This window comes from Pan paniscus, chromosome 3 (genome assembly GCF_029289425.2).
Source record: "Pan paniscus chromosome 3, NHGRI_mPanPan1-v2.0_pri, whole genome shotgun sequence".
NCBI lineage: Eukaryota > Metazoa > Chordata > Mammalia > Primates > Hominidae > Pan > Pan paniscus.
This window is the reverse complement of record NC_073252.2, coordinates 86,025,183-86,042,177: the sequence shown is the minus strand read 5'-3', so window position 1 is coordinate 86,042,177 and position 16,995 is coordinate 86,025,183. Positions and strand designations below refer to the sequence as shown.

General features: G+C 41.2%; 1 protein-coding gene across 1 annotated transcript in view; it reads right to left on the bottom strand.

The window, feature by feature from the left end:
- The window catches only part of PKD2 (polycystin 2, transient receptor potential cation channel), a 70,053-nt gene that overhangs the window by 37,077 nt on the left and 15,981 nt on the right, over positions 1–16,995 (bottom strand). Inside the window, exons 3-4 of the mRNA XM_034958903.4 lie at positions 4,313–4,446; positions 2,168–2,418 (exon numbers count right to left, since the gene is read on the bottom strand). Coding sequence (XP_034814794.3) covers positions 2,168–2,418; positions 4,313–4,446 — 385 coding nt within the window. The remainder of the gene's footprint in view (positions 1–2,167; positions 2,419–4,312; positions 4,447–16,995) is intronic.

Genomic DNA, 16,995 nt, shown 5'->3' with positions numbered 1-16,995 from the left:
GATTTGCTAACTAGAGGTCCCTAGTAGCTTCCTGGTGAGATGTCAAAAGCAAGAACCTAAGCTTTAAGACGTGAATTGACGGTAAGGAAATGGAAGTGGCAAATGAAGACTATTCTTCCAAGAAGTTTGGAGTTGAAGGGAAGAAGAAATGGGAGTGACTTGAGAATGTAGAAGAATAAAAGGATAGTTTAGATATGACAGGGAAGGTCCCCTTTGGCAATCCACCCTGGAGTAGAAATCACTCATTCATACATGCATCCAACACATATTTATTAGTATCTTTACATATGAGGCATTGTTCCAGGCTTTGAGAATACAGCAGTTAACAAAATAGAATCCCTGCCCTCAGGAAGCTTGAGTGCTGATGGGGAGCTGAGAGCGTCGACAAGCCACCCTAACGACGCAATTAATATGGAGGAGGAATTAATATGGAAGAGGTTTAGTAGACGAAACATGGGATTTGGAGTCAGGCTGCTTAAATCTTGGTTCAGTCCCATTTGTTAGCTGTGACACTTTGGGCAAGTGAGCCTCAGTTTTTTCATCTATAAAATGGAGATGATACCTATTTTAGAGTTGTTTTGTGAAGGCAGATGAGATAATGCGTGAAATAACTTCTTAAATAATGTCTGGCACAGAGCAGTGGCTGTATAAATTTATCTTATTAGTGATGTGAGATAAATAAAATATTGGAAAGCGTACCACAGATGAAGGCATGCTTATGCTTTGCAGGAACTACAAAAAGGCACATTAGAAAGCAAAATAAAGCTGGGCATGGTGGCATATTCTTATAGTCCCAGCTACTTGGGAGGCTGAGGCTGGAGGACTGCTTGAGTCCAGGAGTTTGAGCTCAGCCTGGGCAACATCAAGAAACTCTATCTGTAATAATTTTTTTTTTTAAAGAAAGTGAAATCACTATCATAACTTGGATGATAATGTCCTTTGAGACTATTTACTTCCTTTGTTCTAAAGCTCTGGATTTTCACTAAATTTCTTTTTTTTTTTTTTTGAGGTGGAGTCTTGCTCTGTTGCCCAGGCTGGAGTGCAATGATGAGACCTCAGCTCACTGCAACCCCCACCACTCGGGCTCAAGCAATTCTCCTGCCTCAGCCTCCCGAATAGCTGTGACTATAGGCACATGTCACCACACCCAGCTAATTTTTGTATTTTTAGTAGAGTCAGGGTTTCACCATGTTGGCTAGGCTGGTCTTGAACTCCTGACCTCAAGTGATCTGTCCGCCTTAGCCTTCCAAAGTGCTGGGATTACAGGCATGAGAAACTGTGCCCAACCTGGATTTTTACTAAATTTGTTTCTTATGGGTTCTGGTATTAAATAGAGTATATACTGGAAGGTACAAGAAGAATATACTAATTGAAAAGGTGATTGCCCATTGTATAGTAACAAATGTGGATTCTGGGCAACTCAGTTTCCAAGAAAAGAACCTAGATGAACCGACAGAATTAGCTGAGCAAAGCTTAGAAGATGACTCTGACCAGTGACGTACCCAGGGACAGCAACCGCAAAGGCCCACCCTGAAACGGCCTTGGAGGTCTTCTTGTTTCTTTATAATAACTACAATACTTCTAAAATAGTAAGTGACCTCCCTTAATACACAAGATGTTTGAAGTAGGAGTACCAAAGTGTACAAAAAGCCCCTGTAAATATGCACGTGTACAAATATACACCAAAAATCTCAAACATTTGAACAAAATGGGCTTTAAACCTAACAAAAAATTGCCTCACAAGCTTACACATTAAATAACTCCATTCTGAACAAAAACCTGTTTGCAAGACCTATAAAGAGTTCCTGAACCAGAAAACTTGCGTTAAATAACTTAGTGGATGATGTTACTGGACCTGTAAAAACAGGGCCCAGGGCATCTTAAATGAAATTTTCAAAGGCTCAGATAATTAATTTTTGATGGGTTATATGGTCAACGATTTAGTCTTCTGAAAAATATGCATGTAGAAACTAAAAGAAGGCTAAGAAGTAGTGAAAACTTAAGAAGTCAAAGGTCAAGTTGGCCAAGGTTGAAATATAAGCACTGAAGAGTCACTGAACTTATTTTTGCCTTGGTGAAGGTGTCAGGGAATGAATGAATGAATGGTGGGAGTTCAGAGAATAAATGAATGAATATCACCGAGTGGCAATGAGTCACAGACACTTACGCGGTTCCATTTCGGGGCCCAAAGGGAGCCCTATCTTCACTACTGACAGAGTAGACATCATAGCACTCTTTAATTTCATCTCTCAAGTCCTGGGGGATAAAGCAGGATCCATTTCTGACTCGGAGTTGCCGTATTCGTGGAACCCCTAACAGCAGGTTCTCATAGAAGATGAAACTTCGGTTGTCAGCTTCAGTCTGGTTGCTGGGCTGCATCTTCCAGTACAGCCCATCCAATAAGGAGCCTTCTGTGAACTAAAAGCAAAGGAAACATCTTTGAAAAAGTTCCAAGCTCAGCCGCTGTCTTGCCCCTGCCTGCAACGTTTGCATAACCAAGCATTTGGCAACTCTATGAAAATAGTAGAGTGATAAGAATGAGTTTTGTTGTCAGAGAGATTTGGGATAGCATCTTGCCCCATCATTTGTTAGCTATGAGGCCTTGAGCAGGGTCCTCTGAACCAAGGTTCTTGCATCTGGAAAACCCATCTTTTGCATAGTTACTGCACCTGGCACAGAGTGGGTACTTAATACGTGGCAGCTCTCATTTTTGTTCTTGGACTAAAGGTGGGGTCATGATTAACTCCACTTTCCCTTATTAAAATAATGTCCCACACAATCATGGTTCTAAACTTTGTTTAGAGAAAAGGCTACAGTTTTGATTACCAGCCTGGCATCTGATAGACCTTTCACCTGTCTGGACTATTTTGCTGTATGGTGAACTCTCCAATCCCTCCTCGTCCCTTTAGTGATTGGCATTTATCATCATGGAATGTGTATACAAAAGTCTCGTTAGTTTGTACAACTAGCTATGCCTGTAGGGAAGACAGATCTATTTCTCAGTGTGCTATCCTTGTCAGATGATCAACAGAGATAGACTGATTTGCCCTACTCAGATGGTGAAAGATTCATATTATACAAGTGTGGTTTTGGATGCCAAGTACTTTTATATATGAATAGTTTCCTGTGACCCAGTTGTCTCTATCCTTAAAATCAACAGCTCTGACCCCAGGGTGTAGTAAGAATTTTAGAAACTATCTCCCCAAGGAGAAATAATAATTTCCTTTTCAATTTCCCTTCCAATTTTCTTAGATTCCAAGCCCCATATCCCTCAGATCAGTTTAATATTTTTCCTGTGGTATCACTCATTGGTATACTGTTAACTATGTTGGAATTTGTGACAACTTGGGAAGGGGCTGGATTGGGTTGAACTTCACAACAGCAGACCTTTTTTGTTTGTTTTTGGGTTTTTTTTGGGGGGGATTTTTTTTGAGAAAGGGTCTCACTCTGTTGCCCCAGCTGGAATGCAGTAGCATGGTCATGACTCACTGCAGCCTTGACCTCAAGCAATCGCTCAAGTGATTCTCCCACCTCAGCCTCCTGAGTAGCTGGGACTGCAGGTGTGTACCACCACACCCTGCTAATTCTTTAACTTTTTTGGAGAGACAAAGTCATACTATGTTGTGCCCAGCTGGTTTCAAAATCCTGGGCTAAAGCAATCCTCCTGCCTTGGCCTCCCAAAGTGCTGGGATTACAGGCATGAGCCACCAAGCCCCACCAACAGCAGACCTTTGAAAGAATGTGCTTACTTTGAATCAAGCACTGTTCTAAGAGCTGGGGATACATGCCATCATCAACAAAGAGACAAAACACAAAAGGCGAAGCAAGACAGAAGAACCACACTGCCCTTCATTGGCCTTACATTCTAGGAGATTCTCAATAAATATTTATTGAATCTTGACTCATGGAATGAATTACAAACTAGGATGAAGTAGCTGTCAGGCTAGAAAAAAATCAATTTTTCTTGTTCCCTAGCCATGTGACCATACGCATTTAAGCATCCTGAATCTCATTTTCCTCATTAACAAACTAGGGCATAGTCTTAGTACTTACCTTATAGAGTTAGACTATAGAAATTAAATAAGGTAAGATATGAAACACTCAGCACAGTGCAAGGCACAGGCAAAGTTCTCAATGTTAGTTTACCCCCTTTGAGAGTAGGAACAGTAACTTCTAACAACTCACCATAACTTACGTCTCACACAGTGTTAAATGCAAAGCAGGTCCTGTCGATACTCATGCATTGAAATGATGAAGCCAAATGAACAATTTTCTGTGATAGAGAGGTACTTTCAAAGTTATTTGCAAATACCTTCCAGAAGTCTTCCATGGAAGACAGGGTTTTAAAGTTAGTTTTCTCCGTTTTGGACACGGGGGTGTCTAGGAAGAGCTGTGACATCATCCGGGTGTAGTAGTACACATTGGAGCTCATCATGCCGTAGGTCACTGGAACACAGAAAGATCCAAATGAACGCCCCAAGGGAACCGGCACACATTCACACACCAGCAGCCTTCACAAAGGGATTGTTCCTGTGGATAAACATTTTGGACAAATATTCACACAAGGTCTTCTCTCACCCTTGCCTTCCTTTCCCCTATCATTCTTCTAGGATATCTCTCTATATCTCTGGCTTATAAAAGAAATATGTAATATTAATATTGGCTTATGGGAAACAAAATTGGCTTACTATTGAGTATCAATGTAAGATAAGGAACATTTACTTGATATTTAGGACTACCAACATGCCTACTCGATTTCATCTTCCACCACCTCTCGGCTCAGATCCTCCATGCCAGTGAGGCTGATCTGCACAGGCCCCAACACAGCTATATGCTGGGCTCCCCACCCTCCTGCTGTGCACACCGGCCTACTCTCCCTGCAATAACATGGGCAAGCCATTGTTTGTTTCCTCCAGATCAATTCTCCATTCTTCTCTGCCCTGTTCTGTGCCCTGAGGCTAATCTTTACGAACTGTACCACCTGGAATCCTTTGCCCTTTGGGGATACCGAGGTCAGAGTTTGTTACCCCACCCCTATTCTCCATTCCCTCACCACCTGGATGCAATTTGGCAGTGGAGACTCTAACCTTGGCCATGGCTGCTGAGGGAATCCCTTTTCTCACAACCACACTGGGTTCACACTGTGCCACTCCCTCCCCCAATCCCCTAAAGCCTGGAGGTAGTAACTTTTTGAGTGCATCACTTCCCCTTGTTGGTTCTCTTAACCCCACCACATCTCTGTAAATAGTCCCTTCATTAAACTTCCCTTAATCACCACTTGAGTTCATCATCTCCTTCTTCCAGGATACTGATTGACACAGACATATCTGCTTCCCACCTACCAATCATATCTTGAATGGAACCCTATACCTTGAACTACATCCTTGCCATGGACATTTACTGATAATATTGAATGGTCTTGGAAGGAGGCGGGAAGATCCTTTGCAAGCTTAGTAGACCAAAGGAGATCAGGGTCTGATTCCTGGCCATGCTCCTTACTTGCTATGTGACCTGTGCAAGTTGCTTAAACTTTCTGAGCTTCAGTTTCCTCTTCAGTAAGATGGGGATAACCAACTATCCCATGGATTTTTTGGTGCCTAAATAAAAATAATAACTAAAATTTATCTAGTACAGTGGCTGACACTTAACAAATGTTCAATAATGGTGGCTCTTCCTCCTTAACTGGATTGCTATAATGCATTTATTATAAATTTCAGCACTTTACCAAGTACTGTCTCATTCTGGACTGTAATGATTGCAGGTATAATATAATTCCTACAATTAGCTGATAAAAAGTTTCAAGGGGAAGGAAACATGTTCTATACATTTTTTAAACCACAGTTCTGAATACCCGTGATTAATACTTACCTGAACCTATAATAAATTTCAGGGATCATATTCAAACCTATAGAAATTATTTTGGGATTAAGTACTATTTAGTAAATCTCTCCTTCATGCAGCCCTCTTCCCCACTCTGCCTTTTTTTTTTTTTTTTTTTTTGAGACGGAGTTTCACTGTTGTTGCCCAGTCTGGAGTGCAATGGAGTGATCTTGGCTCACTGCAACCTCCCCCTCCCAGGTTCAAGCGATTCTCCCACTTCAGCCTCCCAAGTAGCTGGGATTACAGGCATGTGCTACCATGCCCAGCTGATTTTTTATTTTTAGTAGAGACAGGGTTTCACCATGTTGGTCAGGTTGGTCTTGAACTCCAGACCTCAGGTGATGCTCCCACCTCAGCCTCCCAAAGTGCTGGGATTACAGGTGTGAACCACCACACCTGGCCCCTCTTTCCCTTTCAAGCATCATAGGAAATTAAGATTATTTAAGGAGAAGGGTAGGTAATAATGATCCAAACACAAGTGTGTTTGGGAGTTCATCTCAAGCAATCAATTACAGAGTAAATACACATAATACACACAACTTGTATACTGTATCTAGAGATGTATGAATAATTTCCAGGCCCCCTGGTTTGGCTCCCTCACCTGTCATCTTATAACCTAATGTAATTAGGACAAGAACAGTCCTCTTCAGGTGTTATATGACTTACTACCTCTCAGAACTGTCTTGGGGCAGAGTTAAGAGTTTAGAATTCTAATCCATTCATATTTATGGAACAAGGTATTGGGCATGAAGATGAACAAGACGTGATCTCTGCACTCAAGAAGAGGAGTTCATAGTGTCCCCAGGGAGAGTGCTGCCTAGCCAACTCCCACAAAGGATGCAAAGGATGGACATGAGTACACTGTCCTCTGCAAAGGCCGTCTGTAAGTCTATAGCCAATCGAGGACAGAAAGAAACATGACACAAGAGCAAGCAGTGAAGGCTGCTCAGAGCCAACCAAATGATTAAGTTGATTATTTTCAGTTAACTTGGAATTGGAATGTACTTTGCATTGACTGATTAATATAGACTGTTGTGGAGTTTTTAACCTGTGGGTTTACTGTGGTTGTTGCTGTTAAAAAGGAATTTTGATAAATTATTTATATATTTTTATTTATAAATATGGTATAACTATATATAAGTATGTAAATTGAAAATTTATCTCTTTATTTTCCTAGAGCACTCATAATCCAGTATTGATTTTTGCTTTTGAAATTCTCAAGATCTGTATTGGCTTTAACAGCTTCACCAAGGGCAAGCAACAGATTCCCTTGGTTATGTAGCACCATCTGCTGGACAGACAAGTAAATAATGCCTTCCAGCTTTGAAGGGATGATTATTGTAACTTTTTTTGTTTTTTTTTTTTTGAGATAAGGTCTGGCTCTATGGCCAAGGCTGGAGTGCAGTGGCACCATCTCAGCTCACTGCAGCCTCAATCTCATGGGCTCATGTGATCCTCCCACCTCAGCTTCCCGAGTACCTGGGACTACAGGCATGCATCACCATGGCCAGCTAATTTTCAAATTTTTTGTAGAGACGGGGTTTCGCCATGCTGCCCAGGCTGGTCTCAAACTTGTGAGCTCAAGTGATCTTCCCTGCTCGGCCTCCCAAAGTGCTGGGATTACGGTCGTGAGCAACCGCGCCCAGCCTGTAACAGATATTTAATCAGCAAACATTAACTCAGTCCTTCTCCTGTGCCAGGTCCCAGGAACGTCCATGGCACACCTGAATGACAGCTCTACAAACTCTGGTGGTCAGCTACACCATGAGCCCATGCAGGTGGCAGCTAAAAGACTCCTGAATTTGGAGTCATAATGATTTGGTTTTGAGTTTCAGCTTGCCTCCATCCTGAACATCTGCCTCTGTTCATGATTGTGGGTCTCGCATCTTGAGATCCTGGACAACTATTTAACTCCTCTAAGCCTGATTTTGGAATCTAGACAATGAGAATAATACTAAGGGCTTTTGTAAAGCTTAAATGGGGAAATATATGTGAAGACATCTGCACACTGTAAAATGCAATGGAAATATAAAACTGTTAACATCACTTCTCCTTTAAGTCCCTGAAAGGAAAACTGGAGAAAGCCCACTTGGAAGGTAGCATTCACTCTCTAAATGAAATGAATTGTGAAGAAAAATTTACTGCATGAAATAGATAACCTTAAATGAGGACCAGAAAGGAGACAAGAGTATTAAAAAACATATAAAGGACACATACATCTGTACATATGTACACATCTTTCTTCTGCTATTTAATCCTTGTCTTAACCACTGAATTTCCATTTTCCATAAAATAAACTAGAACAAAATACAGTAAACCACAGTATTGGCCAAAGTGCTGGGCTCAAACGATCTGCCCATCTCGGCCTCCGAAAGTGCTGAGATTACAGGTGTGAGCCATTGTGCCTGGCCGATACTGGTGCCTTAACAACCACCAACCTGCCTTAAAAACATGGTCTATCATTTCAAAATAGCAACAAATACTATTTTATTCTCAATAATGTTGAAAAATATAGGTTCAAATATTGAAAACAAATAAAGGGTATTGTAGAATAGTATATATTACATAAATTCCAAATCACTAGGATAAAACAAAGCAAAGAAAAAATTTCCAGTCTAACAAAAGAATAGAAATGGAAAATAACAGAAAAATATAAAAGAGAGGAAAATACTAAATAATAGAAATTTGACAAAAAAGCATGAACTGTGAATGGTTTAGACTCTTACTAAATCACAAAGCTTTAAATCTTGGTTAAAAAATAAAAACGCATCTCTAGAATTGTTATAAGAAAACCACTCAAAGCTAAAATTATCAGGAACAAAATATTTTTTAAAAGGTTTTAAGTGGTATTATAATCCTCTGACAGAGGACATTATAAGGTGAATACTCAGTTTGATAAAAAGGTTATTTTACATTGGTAAATTATACTATACATGATGATTCGACTGTAATGAATTCTTATGTATTGAATAACAGAACATCAAAATATACAGAGCAATACCTGTTAGTAATAAAAGAATTACCAAAACTACAATTACAGTTGGAAACTTAAAACCCTATATCTTTCAATCTTTGACAGAGAAAGTAGACAAAAATTACCTAGGAATATTAAGGGTTTGAATTAAATATATGACTTGACATAGATATATATATCTGTTAAGAAATTAAATTTTTTCCCTCTCTTAATAACCCTTGGGCCAAAGAAGAAATCAGAGCTGCCATAAAAATATAACTGTACTAGATATAAAGACAGTAGAACCAAGATGCCTTGGCCACAGTATTCCAGGTAATCTGCCACAAGATGAAGCCATCACTTTGCACAGGAAAACTAACTGTTTTGCTAGCTGTATAACTTATGGTATCCTCACAGGGATGCAGTGGAAATAAAATACAAACAAACATTTGAAGGGACTCTATAAATTAAAAGTGCTATACAAGATGATCCTTGACTTATAGTGGAGTTACATCCTGATAAACTCATTGTAAATTGAAAATATCGTAAGTTGAAAATGCATTTAATATACCTAACCTACTGAATGAGCAACACAGCTTAGCCTGGCCTACCTTAAACATGTTTAGAATACTTACATTAGGCTAGTTGGGCAAAACCATCTGGCAATACAATACACTGTAGAGTATTGGTCGCTTACCCTCATAATCACATGGCTGACTGGGATCTGTGGCTCTATCTTTAGAGTATGGTAGCCTGGAAAAAGACCAAAATTCAAAATTGAAAGTGTGGTTTCTATAGAATGTGTATCACTTTCACATCACCATGAAGTTGAAAAATCATAAATCGAACCATCATAAGTTGGGGACCATCAGTATATAAATGCAAAGCACTATACCCAAATCAAGGAATTATTAGGCTTGAACTGATTAAGTGGACATACTACAGGAAATTCTGTGTGTCAGTAAATGAGAAGTCCTAGTGAACAAGAAATGGAAACAGGCCATGTTGTCAACATTTCGTGAGACTCTCCAGGTGTCGGCACTGAGAGGTGCACAGCTGCATCCCATCCCTGCAAGGGCGGTGAACGCATGAGCTGGTCTGGTCTGACAACCCTGTGTGAAGAGGTGGGCCCGAATGGCAGCACAACTCGAAGGAGGGGGCCGGTTCGGGTGGGCACCACTAAGCTTCTCCCTGGATCTGGTCCTTGAGTTGATTTTGAAGGATGAGGAGGAATTAGAATGACAGAAAGGACAGTGTACGCTGAGGCTTTTTGAGATCACAAGTGGTTTGATGTGGTTGAAGAACCAGATATTTATAGGGAATGGCAGTTCTGAAGAAGTAAAGATCGTTTAAGTAAAATGCCAGCCTATTATCTAAAGATTTTAAAGTTTATCTTGACGTTGAGGTAGCATGTTAAATGGAAGAGTGATCCCAGCACTTTGGGAAGATGTTGCAGGAGGATCGCTTGAGCCCAAGAGTTCAAGAACAGCCTGGGCAGCAAAATGAGACCTCATTTCTACAACAAATAAAATTAGCTGGGTGGTAGGTGCCTGTGGTCCCAACTACATGGGAGGCTGAGGCAGGAGGATCTCTTGAGCCTCCAAGCTGCAGTGAGCTGTGTTCATGCCACTGCACCCCAGCCTGGGTGACAGAGTGAGACCCTGTCTCAAATAAATACATAAATAAATAAATGGAAGACTGACTTGTATTAATCTGGTTCCAGAAACAGCAGCTCTTGGAAATTCTAAAAAGTCCAGACACAGGGAGAGTAGCTTCCATCTAATCTGTGGTTCATATTTCGAGGCCTCTTAAAACTTAAAGGAATCTTGTCACTTTCATACTTAAACCATGGGGTGTCCTACTGTAAATCCCTCACCAAGGCCCACCAAAACTACAGGTCTGGCCCCTGGTCACCTTTCCATCTTCATTTGATGATCTGCTCTCCAGGAACTGGCTTCACTTGGCTTCTAAGTGATTCTGGAATGATCTGAGTGTTTTCCTGCCTCAGAGCCTTCATTCATACAATTCTCTCTTCGTCTGACTCGTTTTCATTCTTGCTTCAGGCTTCAGAGAGGCGTTCCTTGAGGGAAATCCTTTTCCCCAATCATCTCCTTTCATATCACTTATCACATTTAAGGTCAGGGCCTAAATCTGTTTTTAATTAAATTACTGACCAACTTAAGGAATGAATAAGTCAGGAAATAGATGATTAGGATTAAAATAGGGACAAGAGCGATATAGGAAAGAAGACAGATTAGAGAGCCTCTGATGAGGCAGAATGATCACAGAAGACTGGGAAGGGAAAGCATCTAGGATGACACCCAAGTGTTCAGGTGAACTAGAGAGCATGGCTGGATAGATGGGTGGGAGATGAGTTCAGGCTGGGGCATGTTACCAATGAGAGAGGCCTGTGAGAGATCCCATTGTAGATGTCCAGCAGAAGCTGGTACTAGGTTCAGAGCTCATGAGTGGGACGTGGAGTCACTGGCACGCGAGTACTAGTTGAAGCATTATTTGTGGAAAAGATGACCTAAAGAACGTCACAGGCCCAATCAGAGAAAACACTGTGTAAACAAGCTTCAGAAAGAAGAAAGTGAAGCAAGTGAACACAGCAAGGAGGAACACAGCAAGAGAGGGAGTTATCAAAGACAAAGAGGGAAGTCCTAGAATGCCAAATGCCACTGGACCAAATGCCAGGAAGAGGCTGAAAAGAGCCATCCCCCGTGACCTTGGTGAGGGCTTTTTAGGAGGCAGAAGTGAGGCTGCAGAATCAATAAGAGAGTTTGTGAAATACAGTCACTAAAACCCCCAAATCTTTTAATCCAGGTTTGGTCAACATTTCAAAGAAAATAGTAAGTAACAATTTAAAAATTGTGAGGAAAATCTTTAAGGGGTAAAGGCTGTTGACACAAGTGCTTTTGAGAATGGTAGTATTGGCTAGTATTATTTTGTTTTAAAAGTGAGAGAAAGATGTATAATATTTATATACAGACAATCTTGGATATATGATGGTTCAAATTACTGATTTTTTTACTTTAAAATGGTGCAAAAGTGATAAGCATTCAGTAGAAACTGTACTTAGAATTTTGAATTTTGATCTTTTCCTAGGCTAGTGATAGGCAGTTTGATGCCCTTGCAACGCTGGGCAGTGGCAGTAAGCTCAGCCACACAATAACAAGGGTAAATAAACAACCAATACTCTACAGTGTACTGTGTTGCCAGCATTTTTGGATATTGTGTCTTGTGTTTTCACAATCCATTTTGGTCACATTTAAAGTACATTTATACATCTTCTATTTCTTGTCATTTTAAAATTGAGTTTTTGTCCAGTCAATTTATCAGAAAGGGCGAGGAGCCCTCCAGTCATAGTTGAAGGCTTAATAGTTACTTCTCATGGATTGCAACATGTGATCTTAAGACTGAAACTGTTTGTGGTGAAAAGATATGTGGTGAGCAATCAAGACGTTTTTCACTGGAAATGGAATTAGCTTGCAGCTGCTGTGAGATTAACTCACTGACCTTTACTTCACTGATCTTGTTATCAACTCGATCTTCATGGATTCTCTGGCAAATTAGGAAAACTATATTTAGACTAGCATCCTTGTAAGATTTTTACAAGTAAAATAAAATATTCCTTTCTTTTTCAGAATACAAGGCAAAGTTGCTTTCTTTCAGAGATAAACAAATGGAAATACATAGATCTCTTCTTAAAAGGGCTCTTCCTGTCCTAGTACATACCATATTGTACTATGATTTTGTTGTTCGTTTCTCCATTTTCATTACTTCTTTGGATACTACTGAGTTTAAAGTTAAACACTTTCTGTAGTAGTCCATTTTCATACTGCTATAAAGAACTGCCTGAGAATAGGCAGGAAGAGGTTTAATTGACTCACAGTTCTGAATGGCTGGGGAGACCTCAGGAAACTTACAATCATGGCAGAAGGCAAAGGAGAAGCAAGTACCTTCTTCACAAGGCAGTAGGAGAGAGGGAAAAGGGGGAAGCCACAGACACTTACCAAAAAACCAGATCTCATGAGAACTCCCTCACTATCATGCGAACAGCATGGGGGAAACTGCCCTCATGATTCAGTCACCTCCCATCAGGTCCCTCCCTTGACACATGGGGATTATAATTGGAGATGAGATTTGGGTGGAGACAGAGTCAAACCATATCATTCTACCCCTGGCCCCTCCAAAATCTCATGTCCTTCTCACATTTCAAAACCAAATATGCCTTCCCAACAGAACCCCAATGTCTTAATTCGTTCCAACATTAACTCAAAAGTTCAAGTCCAAAGTCTCATCTGAGACAAGGCAAGTCCCTTCTGCCTGAGTCTGTAAAATCAAAAGCAAGTTAGTTACTTCCAAGATACAATGGGGGTACAGGCATTGGGTATATGTTCCCATTCCAAATGGGAGAAATTGGCCAAAACAAAGGGGTCACAGGCCCCATTCAAGTCTGAAACTCGACAGGGCATTCATTAAATCTTAGATCTCCAAAATCTCCTTTGATCCCCTGTCTCCATGCTAATGCAAGGGGTGGGCTCCCATGGCCTTGGACAGCTCCACCTCTGTGGCTCTGCAGGGTACAGCCCCTGCAGCTGCTTTCACAGGCTGGCATTGAGTGTCTGCAGCTTTTCTAAGCGCAGAGTGCAATCTGTTGGTGGATCTACCATTCTGGAGTCTGGAGGATGGTGGTCCTTTTCTCACAGCTCCATGAGGCAGTGCCCCAGTGGGGACTCTGTGTGGGAGCTCCAACCCCACATTTCCCCCCTGCATTGCCCTAGCAGAGGTTCTCCATAAGGCTCCGCCCCTGCAGCAGACTTGTGCCTGGACATCGAGGTGTTTCCATACATCCTCTGAAATCTAGGCAGCGGCTTCCAAAGCTCAACTTTTGTCTTCTGTGCACCCAAAGGCCCAACACCACATGGAAGCTGCTAATGCTTGGGATTTGTACCCTCTGAAGCAATGGTCCAGCTGTACCTTGGCTCCTTTTAACCACAGCTGGAGCTGGAGTGGCTGGAACACAGGGTTCCATGTCCCAAGGCTGCACAGAACAGCTGGGGCCTGGGCCTGGGCCTGGCTCACACCATTTTTCCCTTCTAGGCCTCCAGGCTTGTGTTGTGAGGGTCTGCCCTGAAGATTTTCTGAAACGCCCTGGAGACATTTACCCCATTGTCTTGGCAACTCACATTCAGCTCCTCGTTACTTATGCACATTTCTCCAGCCAGCTTGAATTTCTCCCCAGAAAATGGGTTTTTCTTTTCTACCACATGGTCAGGCTGCAAACTCCCTAAACTTTTGTTGCACTCTGCTTCCCCTTTAAACATAAGTTCCAATTTCAAACCATCTCTTTGTGAGCACATATAATTGTATGCTTTCAGGAAAAGCCAGGTCACCTCTCGAATGCTTTGGTGCTTAGAAATGTCTTCTGCCAGATACTCTAAATCATGTCTCTCAAGTTCAAAGTTCCACAGATCTCTAGGGCAGGGGAAAAATGCTGCCAGTCTCTTCGCTAAAACATGTAAGAGTGACGTTTACTCCAGTTCCCAATAAGTTCCTCATCTCCACCTGAGACCATCTCAGCCTGGACTTCATTGTCCATATCACTATCAGTGTATTGGTCAAAGCCATTCAACAAGTCTCTAGGAAATTCCAAACTTTCCCACATCTTCCTGTCTTCTTCTGAGCCCTCCAAACTGTTCCAACTGCTGCCTGTTACCCAGTTCCAGAGTCGCTTCCATATCTTCAGGTTATTTTTTATAGCAGTACCCCACTCCTGGTACTAAGTCTCTGTATTAGACCATTTTCACACTTCTATAAAAAACTGCCTGAGACTTGGTAATTTATAAAGGAAAGAGGTTTAATTGACTTACAGTTCCGAATGGCTGGGAAGGCCTCAGGAAACTTATAATCATGGTGGAAGGCAAAGGAGAAGGAAGCACCTTCTTCACAAGGCAGCAGGAGAGAGAAAAAGAAGGGGGTAAGTGACAGACACCTACCAAACAACCAGATTTCATGAGAACTCACTCACTATCATGAGAACAGCACAGGGGAAACCATCCCCATGATCCAATCATCTCCTACCAGGAACCTCCGTCAATACATGGGGATTACAATTGGAGATGAGATCTGGGTGGCAACACAGAGTCAAACCACATCACTTTTGTATTTGAATAAATTTTATTTATTTTTATTTTCTTTTATTTATTTTTTTTGAGACAGGGTCTTGCTCTGTCACCCAGGCTGGAGTGCAGTGGCATGACCACAGCTCACTGCAGTCTCCATCTTCCAGGCTCAAGTCATCCTCTTGCCTCAGCCTCCTGAGTAGCTGGGACTACAGGCATGTGCCACCATGCCTGGCTAATTTTTATTTTTTTACTTTTTTGACACAAGGTCTCACTGTGTAGCTCAGGCTGGAGTGCAGTGGTCTAATCATAGCTCACTGCAGCCTCAAGCAGTTCTCCTGCCTCAGGCTCCCAAGTAATTGGGACTACAGGTGTGCGTCACCATGCCTGGCTAATTTTTAAATTTTTAATAGAGACAAAGTCTTGCTATGTTGCCCAGGCTGGCCTTGAACTCCTGGCCTCAATTGATCCTCTCACCTTGGCTTCCTAGAGTACTGGGATTATAAGCATGAGCCACTGTGCCTGCCCATGGATTCTTTTTCTATTCTTTTCTTTTCTTTTTCTGAGACAGAGTCTCGTTCTGTCGCCCAGGCTGGAATGCAGTGGTGCGAACTTGGCTCACTGCAACCTCCACCTCCTGGGTTTAAGGGTTTAAGCAATTCTCTGCCTCAGCCTCCCAAGTAGCTGGGATTACAGGCACCTGCCACCACGCCTGGCTAATTTTTGTATTTTTAGTAGAGATGGGGTTTCACCATCTTGGCCGGGCTGGTCTTGAACTCCTGACCTCGTGATCCACCCTCCTTGGCCTCCCAAAGTGCTGGAATTACAGGCATGAGCCACTGTGCTTGGCCTATTTTTTCTACTCTATAAAATATTTATGGAAGTCTACTGTTTTTCTCAGTGATTTTTGAGTTTCAAATGTGTTAAAATATTAACCCTTTGTGATGTTTCTTATAATCATTCTTTGTAATTGCTTTCTGCTTTTTAATGTTGCCTATTTCTTTGACATACAGAAATATTATGTTTCTACAATGTTGACTCAGCTAACTTTTGTGATTTCTATTAATGTGTTGAAACTATATATAGATTTTTTACTCAATTTTATAGAATGAGAGCACAGAAAAAGGAAATGACAAATACATTTTTATTATTATAGATTCACCAAATACCTTCCTTGCATTTTTTCCTTTTTTTTTCTTCCCTTCCTTCCTTCTTTCTTTTTTTTTTTTTTTTTTTGAGACAGAGTGTTGCTCTATTGCCCAGGCTGGAGTGCGGTGGTACAATCTTGGCTCACTGCAACCTCTGCTTCCCAAGTTCAAGTGATTCTTGTGCTTCAGCCTCCTAAGTAGCTGGGATTACAGGTGCATGCCAACATACCCGGCTAATTTTTGTATATCTTGTAGAGACGAGGTCTCGCCAAGTTGCCCAGGCTGGTCTTGAACTCGTGACCTCAAGTGATCTGCCTGCCTCGGCCTCCCAAAGTGCTGAGATTACAGGCATGAGCCACCGTACCCAGACACTGTTTTCAAAGATCTTCTAAATATTCTTTATTCCTTTCTTGAACTTCAACACCTAACTCACACAATAGCAATACTATTGCTATTTATAACAGTAACCCATGTATATTAATAAGTGCTTTAATGGTGAATTCATAGCAACTCTCAGGTTTTGAGTAGGAATAAATCCTAAATAACAGAGAAAGTGAGATTACTTAATTCTCATGTCATTTCTGTTCTCTTGGTTAAGTAGACTGATTTTAAAAATACAGGGCACATAACCTCATTGGTAAGATGGAAAATAAGCTCTTGGTGAGCAGTTAGCTGCTCCAAATGAATCTGAGTCTAGGCTCAAATAATTAGAAACTATAGCTCTTAGAACTGAGATAATTCTGCCATTCTCAACAATCTTTGGCAAGAATAACTTCTTACTACTACTACTGTATGACAGACAGCATCCTAGGATCTTTTCATGTATTATTTCTAATCTTCACAATGATATTTCCAAATACTTGTTTTACAAGTGAGGAAACAAAGG